The sequence below is a fragment of the Varanus komodoensis genome, unplaced genomic scaffold (assembly GCF_004798865.1).
Source record: "Varanus komodoensis strain SLA01 unplaced genomic scaffold, ASM479886v1 scaffold6_1, whole genome shotgun sequence".
Lineage (NCBI taxonomy): Eukaryota > Metazoa > Chordata > Lepidosauria > Squamata > Varanidae > Varanus > Varanus komodoensis.
Genome location: NW_025336345.1, coordinates 3911911 through 3935291, shown reverse-complemented (window position 1 = coordinate 3935291; position 23381 = coordinate 3911911). Strand labels below are relative to the sequence as shown.

Sequence of the window (23381 nt, the reverse complement as noted above, 5' to 3'; positions counted from 1 at the left end):
AATTTGAGCTTCCATAGTAATTTGGGAATGGAGTAAAATATCAAACGAGATGAAGAGGAGACCAGGCAGTGTCTCGGTGTTCCTGGCCTGCCACGGCATGAAGAATCCACCGCTGTGGTCAGCTACTGGGCTTTCGTTTTCTGCTCTGCCTTGCCTGCAGCACTCTGCAGCATGGCCTGACTCAGTAAGCTGCATTTAGTAACGCTGTTGCTGGTTTTGTGAGCTCTCTGTGGCCTTCTCTTCAGGATATACTAGAGACAGCATATTATTATGGTTACTAACTGAAGCAATAAACTTATCTATGGATTTCCCAATTAATGACTGCTGCTGAAATTGTGGTTGCTAAAAACTGGCAAGAAGCAAGAAAGGGATAAGGTCATGAATGTGTGGCCCATTTCACAAATGTCTAAAGTTAGCTAGTTGGTCAAACTTGAAGAAGAAAGAGAAAGAACTGCTTTTTTCAAGTGCACAGAAACTTATTGAATCCTGGAAGCTCAATTATAATATCAATATAAAAGTGTGTAATTCCTTTTTAGTTTTGTAGTGTTTTCATTTTTTCTCTGTAATGGGGAAAATATGTGCCCAATTTTAGCAATGAGCAGCACAATTCCATGGCTACTAGATAGAATCTAGAAAAAGCTTTTGGAGGCCCAGTTCCCATTCCAGCAATCTGAGCTGAGATGCTGGACTTGGAAGGCTCACCCTTGCCTATAAGCCCTTGCATCTGGCTTAGAAACGGTTGCAATTGCTGTGCTTATGAGGTCACAAGAGTGACATCACAGATGGACTCTAGGGAGCATTCTGGGAGATAGGGAAAGGAGGAGGTGGACCCAGAATATCTTGGCAGTGCCAATGTTTCATCTTCTAGAATTCAGACATGGGACACTTAGTTGCCAAAACTGCCTTTGTAAGTGTTTGAAGGGTGAAGGAAGCAATCCTCTACATGTCTCCCCACCCCGCAAACTAAGATGTCCATAATCCTCTGAGTGCAGCGTGTTGTAAGTATCCAGAATGGATTGTGCCTAAAAATCTTTAAAATTTCATGTCTCTGCATCACAGTTTGTTATCCCAATACCAAGAGCCTCCCTTTTCTCTAAGCACTAGGGCAGGATTGGGGAATATTCCCCTCCCCATAACACTTCTGTTATTAGGCCAGCACCCTCTACAAAGTTTGACTGAGAAAAAAAGTATCTGTCATTGTTTATAAGGGCAAGGAGGTTTTGTAGTAGAAAGCAATCAAATCTGAATCGCTTTCAGGAGAGATTTTGGTCAATAGTAATTTAAAATGCATGTTATTCCACAATCTGTTGAGCAGAGCTTGCTAGTTAGATGGCAGGGACCTAGTTTGTCACGGCAGTATATTTCATCACTTAAATATTACCATATGACTGAGAGCCAGTGTGCTGTAGTGGGACTCAAGTGATCTGGGTTCTAGTCCCCACACAGCCCAGGAGCTCGCTGGGTGACTTTGGGCCAGTCACTGACTCTCAGCCCAACCTACCTCACAGAGTTGTTGTGAGGATAAGATTGAGAGGAGGAGAATTAGGTAAGCTGCCTTGAGTCCCTTGAAAGGAAAAAATGCATAAAAATACTAAATAATTATGAAATAAATAAATTTCAGAATTCCATATTTGCCAGTGGAGTTGTGGAACCCAGTGCCCAAGTGAGTGAGCAAGTATTGTGCTGCCTAAATTCTCTTAATGTAAGAAGAGCCATGTTGGATCAATTCAAAGGTCTCTATAGTACCGCATTCTGACCAACCAGATGCTTTTGGGAGACCCACACATAAGACATGAGAGCCCTCAACGGCCCTCTCCTGCCTGCATTCCCCAGCTACTGGCGTACATAAAGAGATGCCGAGGCATGAGGGGACGGCATATAAAAGTTTTAAATAAATAAATAAATAATAAATAAATATTGCACCCAACACTGAAGGTAGTATATAGCCATCAGGACCAGTAGGCATTGATAGCCATTTCCCCCAGGAATTTGTCCCATCCCTGCTTAAAGTCATCCAGATGAGTGGCCATCACTTCATCTCATGGCACTGGATTCCAGTTTAACTGCGTGATGTGTGAAGAAGTGTTTCCTTTCATCTGTTCTGACTCTCACATCATTCAGCTTAATGAGATGACTGCAGGTTTTAATATTATGGGAGAGAGGAAAAATGTCTCCCTATCTATTTCTTCAATGCCGTAGAAGATTTTGTCCATCTTTATCATGTTTCTGCTCTGTCCCCTTTTTTCTAAGCTAAATAAATCCAACTGTTGCAACCTTTCTTTGCAGAGGAGTTGCTCTAGCCCCTTGATTACTTTGCTGTACTTTGTCCAGTTCTACAATATCCTTTTAAGTGTGGTGACCACAAATGGATATTGTATTCTAATTGTGGTCACATCACAGATTTTCATAAGGGTTGCATGAGAAAGAATGATATTCATTTCTTCATTACGCCTAAGATGGAATTTGCCTTTTTCTTCCCACAACAGAAGCACTTTGGGTTGATATTTTCACTGAGATGTCCACCAGAACCCCAAGATCCCTTTCTTGGTCATTTACCACTAGCTCAGATTCTATCACCTTATACCTGAAGTTGGATTTGTTTGCCCCATGCATTACTTTACTTGCCATTTTGCTGTCCATTCTCCCCAAGTGCTTTTTCACACCTGTTCTTTTTTGCATGAATCCCCTTTGTGCGAGCTTGCTCTCCCCTTTGTTTTCCTCATTTGGGCAGCCTGCCCTTCTGTTATAGTTTCCTTCACCTTCCTCATGCTGGTGACTTCTTGGACTATCTTTCCTAACCCGTAGTATGCATTCTAACTGAGGTCCTCTTACTGGGGTTTTGAACAACTTCCATGCTTTTTGAAAGAATTCCTCTTAACTCCCACTTTCAACTTTCTTTTTGACCAAGTCTGTCATTTTAAAGAAGTGGAATCAAATATGATTGTGTCAGACTTCCTTAGCAATTTTACACACACAAACACACACACAATCTCATGGCACTGTGGTCACCATTCCGAATTGGCTCAACAGTGTTTACTCCCATGCTAGGACCTATGTGCCATACAATTCAGGATTAAATCCAGGGTCACCTCCCCACTCATCAGTTCCATGACCAGCTTTCCTAGGGCATAGTCATTTAGGACATTGAGAAATTTAACCATTTGTGAAGGTAATTAAAACTACACATTATTACAATAGCTCCTGATTTCATTTTCCATCTCAAAAGCACCTCAAGCGTTCTGGTCTTTGAAACGATAGCACGCTCCTAGTATTAAATTAGTTTTGGAACCCAATTTTGTAAGCCACAGTACTTCTGCAGAAGAGTCTGCTCTTTTTTGGTTTGCCATATTTCACTGGAATTACACATAACGTGACATTTTTGATGCAGAATTCTTGAGAACTTCCTATCTGTGCTCCTTCCTTCTGTCCTGATCTGGCCTCGCATGTATTACATTGGCTATTCTATGAGAATATCCTGCAGTCAGACATACGCTCACAAACAGGCAACCTAGCGTGAACAGCCAGGGCCGAAAGCTGTCAAAGCAACAGCTCATGCTTACCTGTGCACTGCCAGTTTGCAACTCCCCCAAGATGTAAACTGATTTTCATATGGTAATGCTTTTGCGTGTTCTGTCAGAAGAGCAATCAGGAGCTTGTGTAGGTGACTAGGTAGGACATAAGAGAGGTTGTTGATCTCTTGACTTGTAAAGACATTCTGTCAGGCAAGTCCACCCTCACAGCAGTCAAGCTTTCTGTGTGTAAACAGAGACTGCTTAATTACACAGGTCGTGTCAATTAGTGTGACCTTAGCATTTTAAAGAAATTAATCACTTTCAGCAAAGAAAATCACTCCTCATTCCTTAATATTCAGTGTGGCAGTAAAATATGTAGAAATGCATTCAAGTGACATCGCGTTTCTATTTTTATGAATAACATTTGGGTTTAATCTCTCTTTCTCTTTCCCTTTTGGACTTGTTGCTTGAATTTTACAGCAAAAAGGACAAGCCTGTCTGTTGATGCTGTATATTTACTTTGGCTAGGAAAGAAAAGCACCTTGAAAAAACTGAGTGTACTCCTTAAGTTCCCTGACTCCATCAGCCACACAATGACCCCTCCCTATGCCTCAAGCTGGAAAGAAAGTAGAGGCATGGTTTTTTATGGGGGGCTCCTTGGGTAGGATTACACACCTGTGTAAATCGACCTTATGGGATCAATTCTACCCCTTCTGTCTTTCAGTCCATTACCTTTCAGTTTCCCTTGGACCCCTCATCGCAACTTGGTTCTCCTTAGCCCAGATTTGACAGGAAGGGAGAAGCTAACATATAGAGATTAAGTTCAAGCATGTTTCTGTATTTCTAATTTGGGTGTTGAATAACAGAGATGGGTAGGACCATTGTGTCCTTGTAACTAGCAGGATACAAATCATATGTTCTTTGTCCTTCAGTCCACGCTGTCCATGTGTTTGAGGGAAGGCCTGGGGCAGGGACGCCTAAGTGCGGCACATTAAGTTCCAGTTCATGGGGGGTATCCTGTATGCATTCTGCAAGCTTCCCACCTTCAGGCATTCCCATGATGCGTGGACAACGTGGACATGGGTCCAGCAGATGATGTGAATGTGCATAGACCCATTCTCCACACCATATTAACTGCATGAAGCACAGGTGTTAGAGAATGTAGTGGTAGAAGGTGGACACATAATGCAGACAGGTGGGGTTGTTACCCATCTAAAGCACTTGATTCACATTTGAAGGAAGTTCATTGCTTCTGCAATGGAAGTTCTCTAAATGGCTACAAATGAAGCATTTAAAAACAACAACAACAGCTTTGTGGGGGGAAATTGGAATTCTGTGCAGTGAGAAAAATGTCATCTGGATTCTCAGGAATAAATAGTTTAGTGAATTATGGCATTCATGGAATGAAATGCCAGTGTGAAAGCACTGCCAATTTCTTGCATCATTATGAAGATCACTATGGAAAGGACAGTTATGAAACTATTCCAAAATACGTGGATGAAATTGTGGAAAAATAGGCACTTGTGCGCTCTTTACATTTATAGGGGTGTGTACAGCTGTGTCATTAAAACGATGGATGGCTTGGTTCAGAATTAGCTTTATTTTTCTAAGGTTTCTCAGAAATCATTTGGGTGAAGTACTTTAAAAAAAGAGGGGGTGGAACAGATGCAAAAGTTAATGGGGAAGCTTGCATGTGTGTACAGAAAGAACCACGACAACATAGGAGACAGCCAATCAGCACTGCGCATTTTCAGCTTCTGCAGTTCAGAGGGAAAATACTTTGTTTGAAAAGAACATGATAATGTATGTATGCAAAGCAACAAGCATAAGAGCTGATTCAAGCATGTCCCATTTTCAGGTTGCTTTTCTGTGCATGAGTCTGATTGCTCATATCCCAGTACTGAAAAATGCCAAGTCTGTTTCTTGAATGGTACATTCCAACTAGGGTGCATATGGACATTAGACTGAGCTTGTATGGTCCTGTTTCCTCTGGTTTGTGTAGAGGTTATTTGTGTTGCACTTCCAATATATTTGGAAGACACAAACAGTGTTTCATAAATCTATTTTAAAGAGAAACAGCAATGAGAAACTGTATTTTAGTCACCTTCAAAGACCAACCTAAATTTAGGCCAGACTTTTGCCTTGATGGGGGTGGGACTTGTATCACCAAAATAATGATAGAAGTGTGCTGCAAGAAGTAAGCTGCAACTTCACTCTCTTCCAGATGGAATTTAGAGGTGTAAACAAAAATAAACTTATTTCCAGTAAAATGGAGATTGCTGAAAATACCAGGAATATGCAATAAATTAATAAGCTAGCAAAAGTTAATGGGCTGTGGTTAAAAATGAGGAGTAACATAACTCCTGGTCCTGAAATATTAGGTGATGTGCCATAACAAATAAATAGCCTCAGGGATCCAACTTAGATAAACCACTTTTTTCTGAATCTCCAGTTTTCCTTTCCAGAAGATTTCAAAGAAGTTTCCAGAAAGTTTGCAACCAAACTATTTTGTAATACTCAGAAGAATGTAGATAATGCAGTGCAAATGACAGTATATTTAGGAGACACAATTTTAACAAAAATGTTTAATGTTAAGAAGTCTACTAAGCACTAATGCCCTTTATAAGATTTAAATTGAGAATCAATGAAGGGTTGATGCTAAAACTGAAAATCTTTTTTTCTGTTTGCCTGTCTCAAATTGAGAACTGTGTTTTCTTCACAACATTTGGATAGGTTTGAGATTTGGCAGGCCTGCCCGTCCCCATGTTTATATGAGTTTGTCAGCACCTCATTAATCAATTTTTAAGCTAGGATATGTTTTTCCCCCACATTCATTGGGTTTTTTTTTAAAAAAAGTTCCTTCTCTGCATACTTTGTAGCTTCATTTTTTAAAGCTAAAACAAAGTTGTTTCCTTTACAAATTAGTTTTGCAAGTGCTTTGATCTAAACACATCTCATTAGTTCACCAATTTAAATGTGTGGCTTTTTTTGAAACACATTTTGACCATATTTGGGAGCTCATTTGTTTCTGAGAAGCCCTGTTGATTTTAGTAGGATCATTTGAGATTAAGGAAGCAATCATATGCATGTTTATTTACTTATTTATGATTTATAAAACCACATCCAATAGTCCCAATTGTTTAAGGACTATTTAGACAGAAAAAGCTCCTATCATCCCTGCCAGCCAGCCATGTAGCCATAAACCACTGAATCCTATTAGAAAGGTGCTCATGGATATTAAACATGAAACAATATAAGCCTTACTGATCCACAAATCCATAGTCAGATAATACCTTCATTAGAACCAACAAGACATGCATAAAATTGTAGGGAAATGTTGAAGATCTCCAAGTCTTTTCATCAGAAAAGATGTTCCAAAAAGCAAATGGACAAGAAGGGTGAGAAGGGTGAGAAGCAAATAGCAGAGAAAAAGAGGGGCTAAGTTGATGTTGAAGTTATTGAATCAGCATAGTTAGAGTCTTAAAATGGAACAGAGGAGGCATCACAAGCAATTTAGTGCCCTTCAGATCTTTGGGGTGTTAAATCCCATGGCTAGTATTCTATTGTGCCCATGAACACGTGGGAGCAACTGCTTGTACAACAGGAATTTCAGCAGAGCTCACAAAAAGTACCCTTTCTAAGATGTACTGATCAGGAAGTTAGAGTTTCTGGAAGTTTCCAGGATAATTTTTAGATGTTTGAAAGCCCTGCAATAAGCACGGGGGTGGACCTGATGGCCTTATTGGCCCCTTACGACTCTCCTATTCTATGAATGTGCTAGTGGCCACTCTACAAATGCAGCAGAACCAGCGGAGGTGGAGCAGCCCTGTGAGATCCTTCCCCATGAATCCCAGCCATCATGGCTAATAGTAGGGATTATGGAGACTGTAGTCTAAAACACTCAAAACATGTTGGGTGCCATACATGTGTTAGATTTTATTTAAGCCTTTTGGGACAAATAATGGGTCATTTTCCAAAATCTGAAAATAAAATCGGAATGCTAAAATGAAGAGAAACAGCAGTTTTAATAATAGGAAAGCTGAAGATTAATTTTGGATGGTGCAGTAGGCAAAACAATAACAACAACAAACAAACAATAGAAACCCAAATTGGGTAAGGTTACTAGTTGTTAGAGGGAAGGAGACCCTCAAAGTAAAATTCCATCTTCAAGCAGTACATACTTTGAGATTTTCTAATAAATAAACAGATGAGTAAACATGTTCCCAGAATAGTAATCTGTAAATAACAACTTATATTTTATACACACACACATTTCCGTATAGCAATCAAATGTCTGATTGTTTAAATTGATTAGTAAATTGTTTTTAAAACAATCAGTAGAGTGTTTCTTCTTGTCCTACAGGTGCACTATGAATAATCATTTCTTAAAGTAGACCACTGAATAACCACTTTTATTTTTTCACATTTCCTGACCCTGGAAACAGTTTCTCTAGGGGATTCCTTTTATAGTTCTTTCTCCTAACGACTCCAAAAGAGCAACCCTGGTATGGTATCTTTGTAGTAAATCAAATTGTGTTCAAGGGAACTAGGTAGCAAGAGTCAGTTATGAGATTCAAAACACATTTTAAAGATGGATGGGTTGGACTGGGTGCCTGAACTTGCAGATGTTGTGGGCTGGGAGAGTTAAGTAACAGATCTCAGTGACTTACTCTGGAAACAAAAGTTATTCACTGCTCATGCACTCCAATGAGCAAAATGAATTACGTATTTTATTGGATCAGCACTCAAAAGATGGAATTGTTTAGAATTATATTTTCGGTCATTCAAACTAAATGATTCTTAAGTGGGTTAACTTTTTAGGATTTGTGTCTCAGAATATAACTTTTTTTTATCATTTCCACTCAGAATTTATAGTACTTTCACGCAGTGGAAATCTTGACAAATAAGTAGGGAGGGGCTTAAAATTCACAGAGGAAAAGAAACATTAAAGGACAGTTGCAAGACGGTTGAATTCCCAATGCATTTTGAGTAAGCCTTTGTCAAGGAAAAAATTCTCATATTTGTTTCTTAAGCAACCTGCTTAAGGTAACTGCAATATGTAGCTTTGATTGAGCAGTTTTCATGGAGGAGCAAATGTGAGAATTTCCCCTTGATAAAAACATATTTGAAATATGCTGGGAACTTACCAGTTCTTGAAGCTGTCTCTTTGTGCTTTCTCTTCTCAGTGGAAGTTGTCCCTGTCTGAGCCATCCAGCAGCTGGCTGTGGCCTCCATCTGTCAGGTATGTGGAGGGACTGGCACAGAAGTGCCAAGCTTGCAGTGCTGGTATCCCTCTTTAAATAGCTCAGTGTCCTGAGCTGGATAGTAGATGGTGCAGAGCAGGGTCTGGGAGCTTTGAGCCACTCAGCCTTCTGGGAGCTTTGAGCCACTCAGCCTGAGTTGAGGAATGAAAACCAGAAAAAGTCGCCTTTCCTGATCCTTCCCAGCTGTCAGGGTTGTGTAGATGAGGCCTTGATGTTATGGAGGACCTTTAACAGGAACTGTGTTTTGCAGCACAACAGCAGAGAAAATAAAATGGTATATGGTCTCTATGAAACCAAAATTTCATAACATCATATATTTAGATTTATAATGCACAGTTACTGGGTCAAATATGTTGGTAGGAATAGATTTGCTAAGTCTTGAAGTATGTGATTTGTACACCAACTGAATATTAGTAATAGGGGTGTGATTTTTGTTTTGTTATATGTTAGTAGAACTAAACAATAATTGAAAGTATTGGTAGCATCCTTCAGTTAACTTGTAGAGGGAGCAATCCACTTGTCCCTGGATGAAGCTGGCTTGAAAGTGAGGAATAGGAGATTGGATTGCCTGCATCACTCTTTACAGCTGCTGTGGAGAGAACCAGAGCAGTTACCACTGTGAAGTTGGAAAATCAACCGCAGAAAGAGTAAATCAGGGCATTCTAGTGAGTGGGATAGGAAGGAAAACAAAGAAGCCAGGATACGAATTGTTCAGAGTGTTCACCAGCCTCTTTTTCTCCTGTTCCAAAATGCCTTCTCTAGATGGCTGATGGCTCTTTAGTAAAAAATAAAAAAATGAAAAAAATCAAAGAATGGAAGGCAGGGAAGGTTGCTTTCACCATCTCTCCCACTCTGCCAGCCTCAGCCCTGCAGAGCAAAGGCATCTTGGAAGCTCCCAAATTCAGGGGCTCCAAAGCAGTGAGGACACATTCAGTGGAACTGCACCTTCAGGCAATGCTGTACTTTGTTCATCATGGCAAGATAGAACCTCAGCCCCATTATCTTGACACATAGGAACAAGATTCCAATCCTCCCAATTGTTTCTGTGAGGGTGATGCCATTCTTACTACCTGGAGATAGATAATTTTGACTTATTAAACTGTTCCCTTCAACCAATAATGTATTTTCTTAGAAGACATACATTTGGTAAATGTCTCCTAGACTGGGGTAGGAAATGCTTGGACCTCCCACTGTTGGATTGCAACTCCCATCATCATGCAGTGTTCTTTATGCTGACTGATGGGAGTTCCACTTCACCAACAAGTAGAGGGCTCCTGTCCCATGCTCCTTCCCTAAATTAATTGTTCCCCATGATTCATTGACAGAATTTGTATAAAGCCTGATTTCACAATGTAACTGGCTTATAGTGAATTAAAATGTCAATGTGTATATTGCAGTGTCTTAGGTAAGTTCTATCAGTTAAAACTGCCTTATTGGAACACGTTTTTGGAATGTGCAAAAGAGGTTATGGACAAAAGCAATTGTGTCATCCAACCTTCCTTAACCTGGCACTCATCAGATGTGTTGGATGTGTTGCAAGTCCCATAATTACCAACCAGCATGGTAAGGCTGGGTGCTAATTGTGAGGATTATAGTGAACACATCTTGACAGCTCCTGGTTAGGAAAGGCTGGTCTAATCTCTGCGATCTTCTCTGATGGAGAAGGGGGAGTTTCCACACACGGATGGTGTTAATGTATAACATTTCGCATGACCCTCTCCAAGTCTTCAACCCATAAGCGCATTTTCCACATGGGACAAGTGTCTATGGATTCTGGTTATAGAAAAGATTGAAACTGACTAAATAGTGAATTGTGCATGAAGTGAAATTATCAAAAGCCTAACATCTTACTTTTCAAATATATTTGTCACTGTTGCTAAGTGAAAAGTATCTGGTGTATTCTCGAGTTTCTACTATCTGGTGTATTCGCCAGTCTCTAAAACTGCAAAAATAATTTTGACCCCATTTTAACCTAATACATTTCCCCCTATTAGAACACATGGTAAAATGAGCCAAAGGCATTCTGACAGAGCATTTCTTGCCAGAAATCATTGTATGTTTGCAATCATGAAGGCCTTATTAAGTTTGATGGGGGTGGGGAAAGACTGATTGGCTGGAATTGCTTGAATAAGCAGTTATAGGTCAAGATCTGACAAAACTTATTTTTCAGATTTTTATTTAGGAAAGTATTGCTTGGAGTATTTCATTTCATTCCCCGTTTACCCAGTTCAGGCAATGTGAGGGAATTTTTGCAAGCCAACATTCCTCTCCATGCAACTTTGAGAGAGCAGCAGTTCCCTTGGAGAGTTGAAGCAGTGTTTGCCCATCCTTGTAAAGCATTTCACCTCTTCAGAGGCTAAAGCCTCTCAATACCAAGAACAATTAAAGCAAGAGCCTTTTGGAGCGACTAGGGAATTCTGCAAAATAAATCAGAAATCCTCTTCCTTGGCTCTGGAGGGTTGCCTCATTATAAGAGCAGATCTATTAGCCCCCTTGCCATTGTCTTTCATTTCTCAAGTGAGGTGATTCTAATTAAATTAATCTGCATGTCAATCTATCGGTGATCAATCAAAGAGGCCGAGGTCCCCCTTTGCGGCAGTGTGCTTGCGGCTGACAGGGGCTGATAATGGAGGAAGAAATAAACTGTCGAGCAAAGTTAATTAGTCAACATAATAGGTGGATTAAACAGGAGCCTGCTGATGGCTGTTTCACATGTTGAAGCATGAGGTGGGAGCTGAAACTGCAATTAACAGACAATTATTATATTTGGTTGTAAGAGGTCGCATGAATAAACATATCTCAGTGGGTTTCAATTTTTAATCCCCCTTCCTTGTTTAATATAAGGAGAAGTGTAGGTCATTTCTTCTTATTGTTTTAGCTAAAGTTCTGGAAGGCAGCACATGTTCATGGGAAGCTGGCTTGTAATCAGGCTATGGGTCTCACTGAGATGTTCTGGAACTGGGTACACTGGCATTTTCTTTGAATGCGGGGTAATGTGGAACCAGTGAGAAACAGTGTCTCAACCAAACATTTTTAAAATTGATCCAATTATTTGAAAAGGAGACATGTTTCCATCCCGTTTCCATTAGTTTATTGTGCCGGTTCATCACATTTATCTTTATTTGGGAGTACTGACTTTGGGAAGCCACTGAATTCAGCAGGCCTTATTTCTTATCATGCCATGCATATGATTGCATTGTTAATCTCTGATCTTCCCACTCGCCATGCAGCACAGAATGCCTTTTTAGGACATAAGACCTCCCAGACATCTGGAGGTTTACCTTTTGCCCACACTTAATCTAAATCAACCTTCTTCAGCAGCTCCCCAGAAGTTTTGGATTACAATTTTCAGTATGCTTGATGATTGTGTGTACTAGCATGGGCTGATGGAAACTGGAAGATACCAGACTGGAAAAAACTAATCTAAATGCAACATTTGGCAACCCCTTTTAACTCCCCAGTGAGCAAAAACTGTACAATAGGCATATATGTTATGATACCTAATGGGTTCTTAATGCAACTGAGATGAGCCACAATGACCGTTCACAGCCCAATCTTATGTTTTGATGCACAGAAGCTGAATAACTGCCTTGAGCACCATTTCTTGGTAGAAACGTGCGATATAAATAAAAATATATATGTTTATAGAAATTACTTGGTAACATGAGGTGATTTAGATCAGCTTTCTCCCACCTAGCACTCTCCAAATGTGTTGGAATCTGATTCTGATAGGCCTTCATGCTACCTGGGGGATTATGGGAATCATTGTCCGAAATATCTTGAGGTTGGGGAAGGCTGATTTGGAGGGCTGTGCTCATCTCATAATGTGTGCTGTAATGTGCCCTCCTGCAGCTCCAAAAAACATGTCTGAGATTTGCTGCTGAGCCTGTCAGCCAGACATTTACATATTTGCCAACCATAGTTGTGGTTTCAACTAGCCTGTGACTTCATGGTTCTGCATGTGTCTTACACAGTCCAGCAAAATGGTTTCTCCACTTTTCAGTGCTTGAATGAATGAGAAGTCAAAGTCTGCAGAGTGTGTGAATTCAAACTTGATTATTTGCTAAAGAAAATGGCTACTTGGATTTGAAAAGCACTATTCATTTAAGCTCTGAAATGCCTCTTTACACAGACGCACACACACTTGGGAAGAATTTGGGAGAAGTGCAAACACCCTGGCAGCTACAGCCATAACAGCATGATGAATACAGCTGCTCTCATCCCAACTTCACAGACCACACTTTTGTTTTTCTTTTGTTTTTGAATCAATTCTCATTTGCAATGACAACAGCTTTATCTACTCTGGCTTGCATGTGAAGGATGATGTGTGGTAAAATGCAGCCAGCTCTTAAGAAAAAGTTAATAAAGCTGCTTTTGTTAAAATGATGGTTAACAGTGTATGTTCCGCCATACAGCTACAAACTGTGCAATTTGACTTTAAATGACATCAAAAGCCTATGATGCCAAAGACCCACTCATCAATAGCACCTCTTGTTAGAGTCGTACAGTCTAAGCGCTAGTTATTATGCGAAATAGCTGTGCAATTTTCTGCAGCTCCCAGCTGTTATTTAAGATTCTGGGTTTATTACACTCTGTGCTTATTTGATTTTAAATTGTATTAAAGTGTTTCCTTTTATTACTGTTCCACTTGCAGGTTGTGGTATCTACAACAGTCAATGTGGATGGCCATGTCTTGGCAGTGTCGGATAACATGTTTGTGCACAACAATTCCAAGCATGGGCGGAGGGCTCGAAGGCTTGATCCTTCGGAAGGTACGCCTTCTTATCTGGAACATGGTAGGCATTTTTTGTTGGTTGCCATTGCTTCTTTAACTGTGGGTTCCTTGGGTTGTTGACCCTCCCCCCCCCAAATTTTGTTTTTTCATTGCTGTTAGTGGGATCAGCCTCTGAAAGGGTCAGTTTCTGTCTTTCTTTTTTAAAAGAGTTCTCAAATCTGATGCAACATTTTCAACCTATTTGGGTGGTTCCATACAACCAATTTGAGCAGTGATTATTGGTTCCTGAATTTATTGTGTGCAAACTCCTAACACTAAATATATTTGGGTTGTATCCCAAACTAGTTTAACTTAAGTTCCATTCATTTAAATGGGTCCACTCTCAGCCAGATTAACACTGAGTACACGCACGCCATTGCTTGTGCATCTGAAAGGGACACATTCTGTAGTTCCATTGCACAAAAATGCGCACAATGAGGGTCATATCCAATGTTGGTCCTACTTAAAGCAGTCCCATTGAAATAACCGATACTTCAGTTCAATTTGAATGGATCTACTCTAAGTATGAATTACAGTGGACTTAACCTAGAATGTTTCACATTGACAAGGCTGCTTCTCAGGGACACTCCTCATACAGAGAACAAAAGAGTGCCTTGAAATGTATAAATGCTGGGGTCATTATCATATGATAGTGACTGTGGTTATTTGGGAAACATGGCCATATGAACCCACCATTTACTTCAAGAAACAGTCTTCAACCAAGTAGTCAGATTTTGAGAAAGACCACACAACATCCGTGTATGTGTGTTTTGGGTGGTGAGGAGGAAGATTTTCACACTGTGGTTTAGCCCCAGAGCAAGATTAAGGGATGAGACATCCCACATACTCCGCTCTACCTCCCACCCCAAGACTCTCATTGACAGCCTGTTAGATTGTTTTCAGATATTCACAAGAAAGCACTCACATGGCCCTTTTGAGAATTATGTAGCAAGTAACTGACTCAGAAATAACTGAGGTCAGATTTCAATAAAGTGACCAGCAGACCAAATGTGATAATATGCATACATGTCCATCCCGTCACTTTGAGGCAGATTAGGGCACACAGTACCCTCTTGCATTTGTTGCAACACATTTTTAGACCTGATCAAAGAAATTCAAAATCATTGTTTCTCACCCCATTAAAATGAGACGTTATGGTTATTTATTTAAATATGTGTATCCTGCCATTTTTCCTTAAAAAGGTAGCCCAAAGAGAGTTACAATCCATAAAATAGGGCTATAAAAATGCAAAGCATGACCAGTTAATCCAAGTTAGCATAAAATTTTCAAAAGAACACAGACAGCAACCCATAGATGAAATAGCGCACTTACCAAAATGAAAGAGCACCAGTACATGATACACATCACCAGCACATATCTCCCTCAAGGCTGCTTTGGGACAGGACTGTCATATACTGTATGTCTGAATGCCATATGTATCTTAGGAGGTAGTTCATAGACTGAGGCCACCACTGAAAAGGTCCTTTTTCTCAGCACTGTCAGCCTAGTCTCTGACAGAGAAGGGATACTGAGAGTATCTCTGTATACAGGCAAACTGTTATAGGAGCAGCTGTCATTCAGGTACACTAGACCGATATGATTTAGGACAGCTTATCTAAACCCCAGATGCCTTCCAGATTTGTTAGACCACAACCTTGATCATCTGTATCCAGCTTGGGCAATGTGAAACCAAACTGGAGGGCATCAGGTTGGAGAAAACTTGGTTTGGGTTTTATGTTGCTAGTAAACCGCTTCACCGACTTGCTGAGAATTATTTCTTTTTAAATTAAAACAAAATTCTTATACAGGGAAACAAAAATCAACAGTATCTTTTAATTCATTGTATATTAACCATAGTGATTTTTTTCCATTCTATTCTCTAAAACAGCTTCCCTGACATGCCTCCATTCTGAACCTGGGACCACCTGATGATTTGGAGCAGAACCTCACCATCCCTGGCAATTCAGTTTGCTAGCCAGCATGATGGTGGTGGTTGTATTCCAAAATCTCTGGCAGGCACCAGGTTGGGAAGGCTTCACTAGCGAGCAATATCTTTGTGCAGGCTTATGATGGCCACAAACAGATGTCTACCCAGACCTGCACACTTTTCTTTTATATTTCTGGTTTTGTCATCTAAGCCATACCTCCCACATAAGTAAGTGTGGATTTGGTCAACCGCCTCTCCACAATTACAAGTGCTATGAGATAAGCTTCCAAGCCACAGCTGTTGGACATCTGAATTTGATTGTAGGAGTCCCCATTCTGCACATAATATACCAAAAAGGCAGCAGGAGCAGAAAGAGGACACGTTGTCTGACTCTAAGCTTCTCATCCTTATTTAACAAGGAATCAGTGCTGCCTCATGGCTCTGTTAGGCAGCATGGTTGGAGGCTTCTGACACTGCTGCTGCTTGAAGGAGTTTGAGAATGTGGAGTGAACGTGCACACAAACTTTAGGTGCTGGGTTCAACATTTCTCTCTTTCGAGCCCTTAAAGCTGCAGAAGAAGAAAGTTTAACAATATTGGCCAAGACTCCTAATCTGAAATCTATATTGCAGAAACAAAATACTTCTAAAGCAATACTTTTGTTTTAATGTTGATGAATTCCTGAAGCCTTAGGATAATTTTATGAATGTCATCTGGCAATATTACTTATTTGAAATACCAAAAAGAGCATCCTGCCAGATGGAAATTTTGTGCTGTCCAGATTTTGAGTATGTGTTCTTTTGTGTACTTTGCCTTCAAAACAGATAAACAAAGTTGCAATCCTACAGCTCATCAGGTTACTTCCAATGGACTGTAGGATACTGCTTCCTTTGGCTTGAATCAGGAGGAACTCCACAGAAAGCGCTGTCATTGTAGACAGACCAGTGGTGTTTTACCTGTAGTCAGTGGTAGGAAGGGTCATCCAGAGGAAAGTGCCAAGAGCAGGTTGGAGGAAAATTGGACCCAGAGAATCCTAAGCCCCCTTGTTCCCCTGCTTACAACAGAAAAACATGCCTGCCCAGGAGTTGGTGTAAAATGGCCACTCCTACTGCTGTCAGTAGAAGAGGGTGGATTCAAAACAGGCCAGGAAATAAGAAAAGAAAAACCTGACCCCTATCTTCTTCTTCTTGATTGGTTCAAACCAGCTTCACAAGTAGCATTTCCTCTGTTGTGGATTCTCCCCAGGTCACCTCCATAGATGCCCCGTCCTATGCATGAATACTTGCTTTGTGGTAACTGAGACCGGACATAATAGTGGGCATTCCTTCCAAGTAAACATGTAGGGTTGAGCTATTAGAGAAGCCATGTAGGGAAATCCATTCAGGGCTTTTGTGGCAGGTCGTTCCAGAATACAGGGATCTGGGATGCTACTCTTCCACCATTTCCACTGGAGGCAGCATGTGTAAACAAAAGGCTTTTCATGCATTGCATCTACATGCAAAGGATTTTTTTCACAGAGCTGCTGGTTACTAGTGATTGGTTACTTTCAGAAGAAGCTAGCTAAGATTTATCTCAAGGGAACGAAATGTCATTTTAAAAACCCCAAGGGAAATGTGCTTTCCCATCATTAGATGAATCTCCCTCTTTTGCCTCAGTATTAGTTTCTTACATTTTATATCTTACTATTTTACTTTACGTATATGCAAAGTATCCATCCTGATGTTACTGGAAATACACACATGAGTAAATCTGGTAAATGTATAATGAATCTGGTCCAAAAGTGTGCACTTCCTAACCCAAATTTTTTCGCTCAGCAGTGTTTCTTATTATATAAACATAACTTACATCTGTATTTATTTAGCTTTAACTTTTTATGTAGACCATGAGCCATTTTAGGCCATAATTCATACTATAGATTTTTTCCATCCCTGCCAGCAACCTAATTTAATAAACAAACCACTGTCATAATTTTTTGCTTGATTTTACTAAGGAATGTATGTAAACTGTAATTTTTTTAATTAGCGAAAGGCAAAGCTATGCAAAGAATAGCTATTCATTCATAAAGTCTCCTATCACAAAACTAGATATTTTTTTCTTTTTTAAGATAGAAACATAGAAACAGAGTGAGTCAGAAGGGCCTCCCAGGGCATCTAGTCTGGCTCTGCTCACGGCATGCCTACCAAGTGCATGTCTAGCCTATCCTTGAACTCCCTCATAAAGCAAGATGTTCCCAGCATCCTCAAAATGGTGAATCCTGAAGAATATCTACCAGTTATTAGGACAACATGCGATACCTTCACATTGGAAATATCCCTATTATCATACTTAGAGTAAAGCTCTCTAGTCTAAGTGTTCTCCATTCTTCCATTCCAGGAGGTGAGGGAATATGTGGAGGAGAAAAATCTCATGAGTTTAGCAACAGTGGTTGCTTATAGTAGTCAATCCCAAACTCTAGAGTTCTACAATTATGTTCTAAAAATGGATCTAACCCATTACCTTTCTGTAGCCACTCTAAATGTTTTCCATTGACTTACTTATACAGTTTGGAATCCATTGGTGCACGTCCCCTTTCAAAAGACCACTGCACTAGAAATATTGCCCATAATAGGGGCAGCTGCACAATTAATGAGCATGAAGGGCCCGCTCCGACCCTTCATGGATAGCAGAGAGGGTGGCAGTAGCCCTCATAGCTGGTTAAGGCTTGCTCCATCCTGAGGGAGCAGCCCCATGACAGCAGGGCCTGCTTGCTGCTGGCCTGGGCTGTCGGCCTTGCACCCATCACCTGTCCCCACTGTGGTTCTGGAAAAGCTACTGAACTCGTGAGCAGGTAGAGAGCCAGCCGGCCCAAACTGTACCCTCCAGCATGACTCGTGCATTTGCATGTGTGCGTGAAGGAGATGCGTTGCAGGACTGCTTTGATTTGGTCGTGAGCAGACACCAGGCTGAGTGGTGAAGTGTTGGAGGAGGGAACTGCACGTGGCCTGCCCTGCACCCTGTCAGCTGGGCCACTGCTTTTCCCAGCAGCTGGATGGCGCTGCTCGCTCCCAGGGCTCGAACAACAGGGAGCTCTTGCCAACAGGGACCAGCTCATCCCTTGTTGAGCTGCCAGTGTGGTCAGCTTCCGTATGCTCATCTCAGAGGGCACATAGCATGGGCCCATCCTGCTGGCAGCTGCAACTCCATTGGAATATGCAATGTTCAACAAGAGGTCAGCAGCACTGAAATTTGATTGAAATGTGGTAAAATAGCACAGTTTTCTCTGTCTCGCCTTATCTGATTTGAATGAAGTATGGGGCAAGTCTTCTATAGGCTAAGTTACCTGTGACGAGGGAGTTCCATATTCTGCGTCTTAATGACTTTTCATTTTCTTAACAGTGCTCTCTCGGTTCACTTAACCTAACTTGAAGCTGCTATCAAACACACACTTCTGGGGAGGGGATTTCACCGAGATACTTGGGACTTCTGAATAAATACTAGAACTGTGCAAAAATGGCCTCTCAAAATTACTGTCCTATTCATGAGGAGAGAAATGGGGGTAACAATTTCATTGAATTCCTCTAACAGATAGAGCTTCTCAGTCGTAATGTGTGTGCGCATGCTGCTGCTTCAAATGACAATGTGTTGGTAATGCATCAGCAACCTTGCACTGCTTCCATCCTCTACAATTCCTAATACCTAGAGTCATTCCAGGACATTGTGAGGCTGAATTAAATTTAGAGAAAATTCTGCAAAGCAGCCATTTATTTTTAGAATAACAACAACAACAACGATAATATATCAGAAAGTTTCTGAGAGAAAAGTCTGAGAAATTTTGGTTCAGTTCTAGTTGACAATTTTCACAATTCAGCACCTTCCCTGCGGTCTTCCAAATGTCAGTTTTCCAAGTGGTGACTATGGATGCAGCATGTCCGTAATGCAGATGGGCTATAATACTTCTCCTTCCCTGAAAGCCCTGTGGCAGGTGGGATGGAGACAGAGCCCAACTCTAGGGAGGTGGCAAAGCTAATGACATGCCAAAATCTGTCTTCCAATTTCTTGAGATTTCTTTGTCCATGAAAGCGGCTTCAATTTTTGCTGCATTTTAGGGTATTTTACAATGCATTCTGAATCTCTTGTGACCTTTTTGATTCTGCAAGGTAGCTGAAAGGTGTGTGTGTGTATATTTTTCTTTCTATTACACACATTGCCATTGCTCTGCAGCCTTCCAGGCTGCCTGCATTTCTGAAAAAGCCCCGTGGGAAGAAGTACCATATGATATTTCCCCCTGGGCTTTAAGTGAAGTGCAGGAAGCTGAGGAAGAGGCTATCAAAGAAATGAACATACAGTGAAAGACAGGGGACTTGCATGCACTCCTTGCCCACTTCATAAGTACGCACCACAACCCAGCCCATGAAAACCTCTCAGCCTTTTTCTATTGATGCTCCACTTGTCAAACAGGAAAAAGGAAAGTTCCTTGGTGATTTATCTCACCATAAACAAGTTCACAATTTTACTTTCCCCAAGTTTTCTTTGATACCAAGTATCTGTACATACAGTGGTCAAGTTAACGTTCAATATTTTAACACTAATAGCTGGGAGACACTAATTTAAGCGGCATTGTTTAATACAAGCAGGGTAAGCCACAGTGAGCAATGCCTTGCAATTATTGTTCTGGTTTCATTCAGATAATAGAGGTTTTTAAAAAGCTTGTTTCAGAAATTATCATTAAAATGTATATAGAAGAACCAATGTACCTGAACCAGGAGGAAACTCTAGTATGCTAATTTAAAAGAAATTACCCCCAAATCCTTGAGCCTAATACTGCTTTCAGTGGGATGGAAAAGTGGTGAAAGGTAATTCATCAAGTGAACTGTTAAACTGGGTTTGAACATTTCTACCCAGCCACCCTAAAATTACACTTTGGATGTGAGATATCTGGAGACCCAGATGCTAGTCCAGTCTTTCCCAGCTTGACGCCCTATAGATGTGTCGGACTACATCTCCCATAATTCCTGACCATTGGCCCTGTTGGCTGGGGCTGGTGAGCTGAGACCCAAAACATTTGGAAGACACCAGATTGTCAGCTGAAGTCTCTTCTATCCTGCAACAACACTTTATGTGCATTATGGACACATTGGTAAAATACATTTTTAAGGTCAGCATTTCAAATAAAAAGAGATGACTGACTTGAGCTGAGTGACCTTATCTTTGCCAGAGGTGTGGATTCTTTCCATAAGTATGTGCAAATACATGCAAGTGTACCTATAGCAGTGTGTGTGTGCAGCAAACTTACAAATTGCTTAGTGTAGAGCCCTGATGTGATAAATTAACTGCATCCAACAACTTTTCTCATGCATGCCCAGGCAATATTTCTATCTCTGAAAAAATATATTTAAGTTGCATTAACTCTGAAGTGATTTTAGGCCCAGTGCTATTGTTGTAAGCCCAGTGCTATTAACTCCTTTAGTAATATTTTGACAACCCTACACCAAAGCAGTTATTACCTGCAGTGATTACTTGCTGTGATGCAGTGTGTTCTTTGATTGTATCCCTGTAGGCTTCTCTATTCATAGCTCCAAGAACCACTTTGCCAGGTATCCTCACTGGTAACTGTGGACATGCTATAATGGAAAATTTAGTTGTGTTATTTTCCAGAATGAAGGCCCTCAAACACATGACAGCTACCTTCAGTAATCCTTATGGAAGAAAAAAAATTGGGACAAGTGAGAACCATGTTGCAGCTAAGTAGCAGTTGTTATAAGGGTTTTCTTGGGTCACCTGTAGCCACAGTGGGGGCAGTCTTCCGAAACATCACACCACATGCTGAATTCCAGTTTTACCATTCCTCCACTTCCCTGGATTTTCAAATTGCTATGACAGAGGAAAGTTCTGGTCTTAACTTAGAGATCAGAGGTTACACAGGGACTACCTCTCCAAGCCTTGCAGGTGGCAAGTAAACAGCTAGGAGAGCAATCCATATCGCTAGCTCTTGTGCATATTGCAGCGATTTCTCTGAGCAGTGACCATTTGGTAGCTGATGAAAAGAAGCATACTTTGCAAATGGGTTGTAAATAAACAAGGGCAAGAATGTATATGTAGGAAAGAGCATTGGCAAAAACATGCACTGGATTCTGTGCAAATAGCTAACGTGATAGGTGAACTCACATGTGATAGGTAAACTTTTTTTTATCAGGGGAAAATAAAAGTGTTCATACTCCACAGTCTCACTTTGAGAGTGCTGCTCAAATCTTGTGCTTATGCTATATAATTAATTTCAGGAATAAGACAGCATTTGTGTGTGTGGCGGTGGCATATTTCACCATAGATGTGTGCAAATTTGTATCTACAAGCCCAGTAACATCAGTTCAAAGTAATTTTGCAGCCTGGGGGGATTGTATTTATTTGAATTGAAAGTGAACTGCACAATTGGTTTCTCCTTGCCTCCTCTCCATAGCGTAATGCAGTAGCCTCAAAATTAGAGTGCTAGAGACCCTGTCGGGTTGCACGCTCTAACACTTTATTATCTAATGATCTCATATGCAACAAGGCAAAGAGGAGGTGCTCATCACTCTGACAGGATGCCTAAGAGAAGTGACTAAATTACTTTATGTACCATTAGCGCTAGCAGCCATGGTGAACTCACTGCGAGCGTTTATGCAAATCCTGCCGCATATATTCAAGTGGCCTTGTCAAGCTGACAACTGACAAGCAGTTTAAACGGCTCTTTTTTTAAGGGCCAGGGCTGTGTGCTTTTTCCTTCCTGCTTTCCCCCTGCTTGGTGTGAAATTACTGAGGCTCTTTGGCAGTTGCTTTGATTCCGTATCTGTTTCAACAAATAGCAGCAGCCAAAAAATGGGGCGGTGGGAGGGAAACGACAAAACACTCAAGACTGACTGTACATTTTTCATAAGGTACAGTACAAATCATACAGGGATGGCAAACTATGTTAAAAATAAGCACAGCCCGATGGGGCCATTTTAGAGGTCCATCCTTGACAGTACCTGGACTCCTAGGGCAATTATGAAGCAGCTCTTCCTGTCAGACAAACAGAGAATTGAAAACGTGCCTGGCTATCAGGTATTTGGCTCAGTGATGCAGTGCAGAGAAGCCGTACTGGGCTTATTTTATCAGTTACCTTTTTACACAGAGCTGTAGTCTTCTGTGCAACTAGTCTTCCTGTCACTACTAGTAGTACCAGGAGAAGAACACCCCCAGCAGCAAAACCAGTGTTGATGCTGACAAACATCATCCTTTCTTTGAAGTTATGCATTGCTCTGGAAACATTTCCAATCTTAAGTGCAAAGATATTATGTTTTGGAGCAAACTCTGAAATAAAGCCTCATTTGTTTCAAACATTTTGTAAACTTTTGGGAATTTAGCCATGTCGTATGAAGGCTTCATTGACTCTGCATATCTGGGAGTATCACTAGCTGTGACTTCACAGACTTGTTGATAATCTCAGACTCTATTCAGAAATGCAATATGTTGTGCATGTTTACTCAGAAGTAATGCTCTCTGTGTTCAGTGAGTCTCCCTCCCTAGCAAGTGTGTTTAGTTTTGTTGCCTGACGGACCAAAATTTACTAAACTTGCTGACCTGAGCTTTTCACAGTATCTAAGGACTGACACTTAGCCTCTCATTCCCTTCTCACTGCATATTAAATCTTGGATGTGAACAAGGGCCTATTCATGTAAATATGTGAATAGCACCAGTTATGAAATCTGTCTTGCTCTTTTGTGGCACATGAATCACATGAACAGGTTCTACTTGTATGGGCATAAGTTAAAGTTTGCATGTGCAGTGGGAAGAGCACATGAACCTGATGCTCAGTCATGTGTAAGCCAAACAGCAGGACCATGTATGAACTTGGTTTTAAGAGTATGAGAAAATGACATTTGTGATTAATGCTCTTTTTACTGCATCAGAC

At 40.8% G+C, this 23381-nt stretch overlaps 1 protein-coding gene across 6 annotated transcripts in view; it reads left to right on the top strand.

Moving 5' to 3' along the window:
• EBF1 (EBF transcription factor 1) overlaps window positions 1–23381 on the top strand; it is a 409466-nt gene that overhangs the window by 261944 nt on the left and 124141 nt on the right. For 4 of the 6 annotated variants that reach the window (XM_044450985.1, XM_044450984.1, XM_044450988.1 and 1 more), the window contains exon 8: window positions 13431–13572. In XM_044450985.1, coding sequence (XP_044306920.1) covers window positions 13431–13572 — 142 coding nt within the window. The remainder of the gene's footprint in view (window positions 1–13430; window positions 13573–23381) is intronic. The other 2 variants (XM_044450986.1, XM_044450989.1) reach the window with 1 other exon arrangement.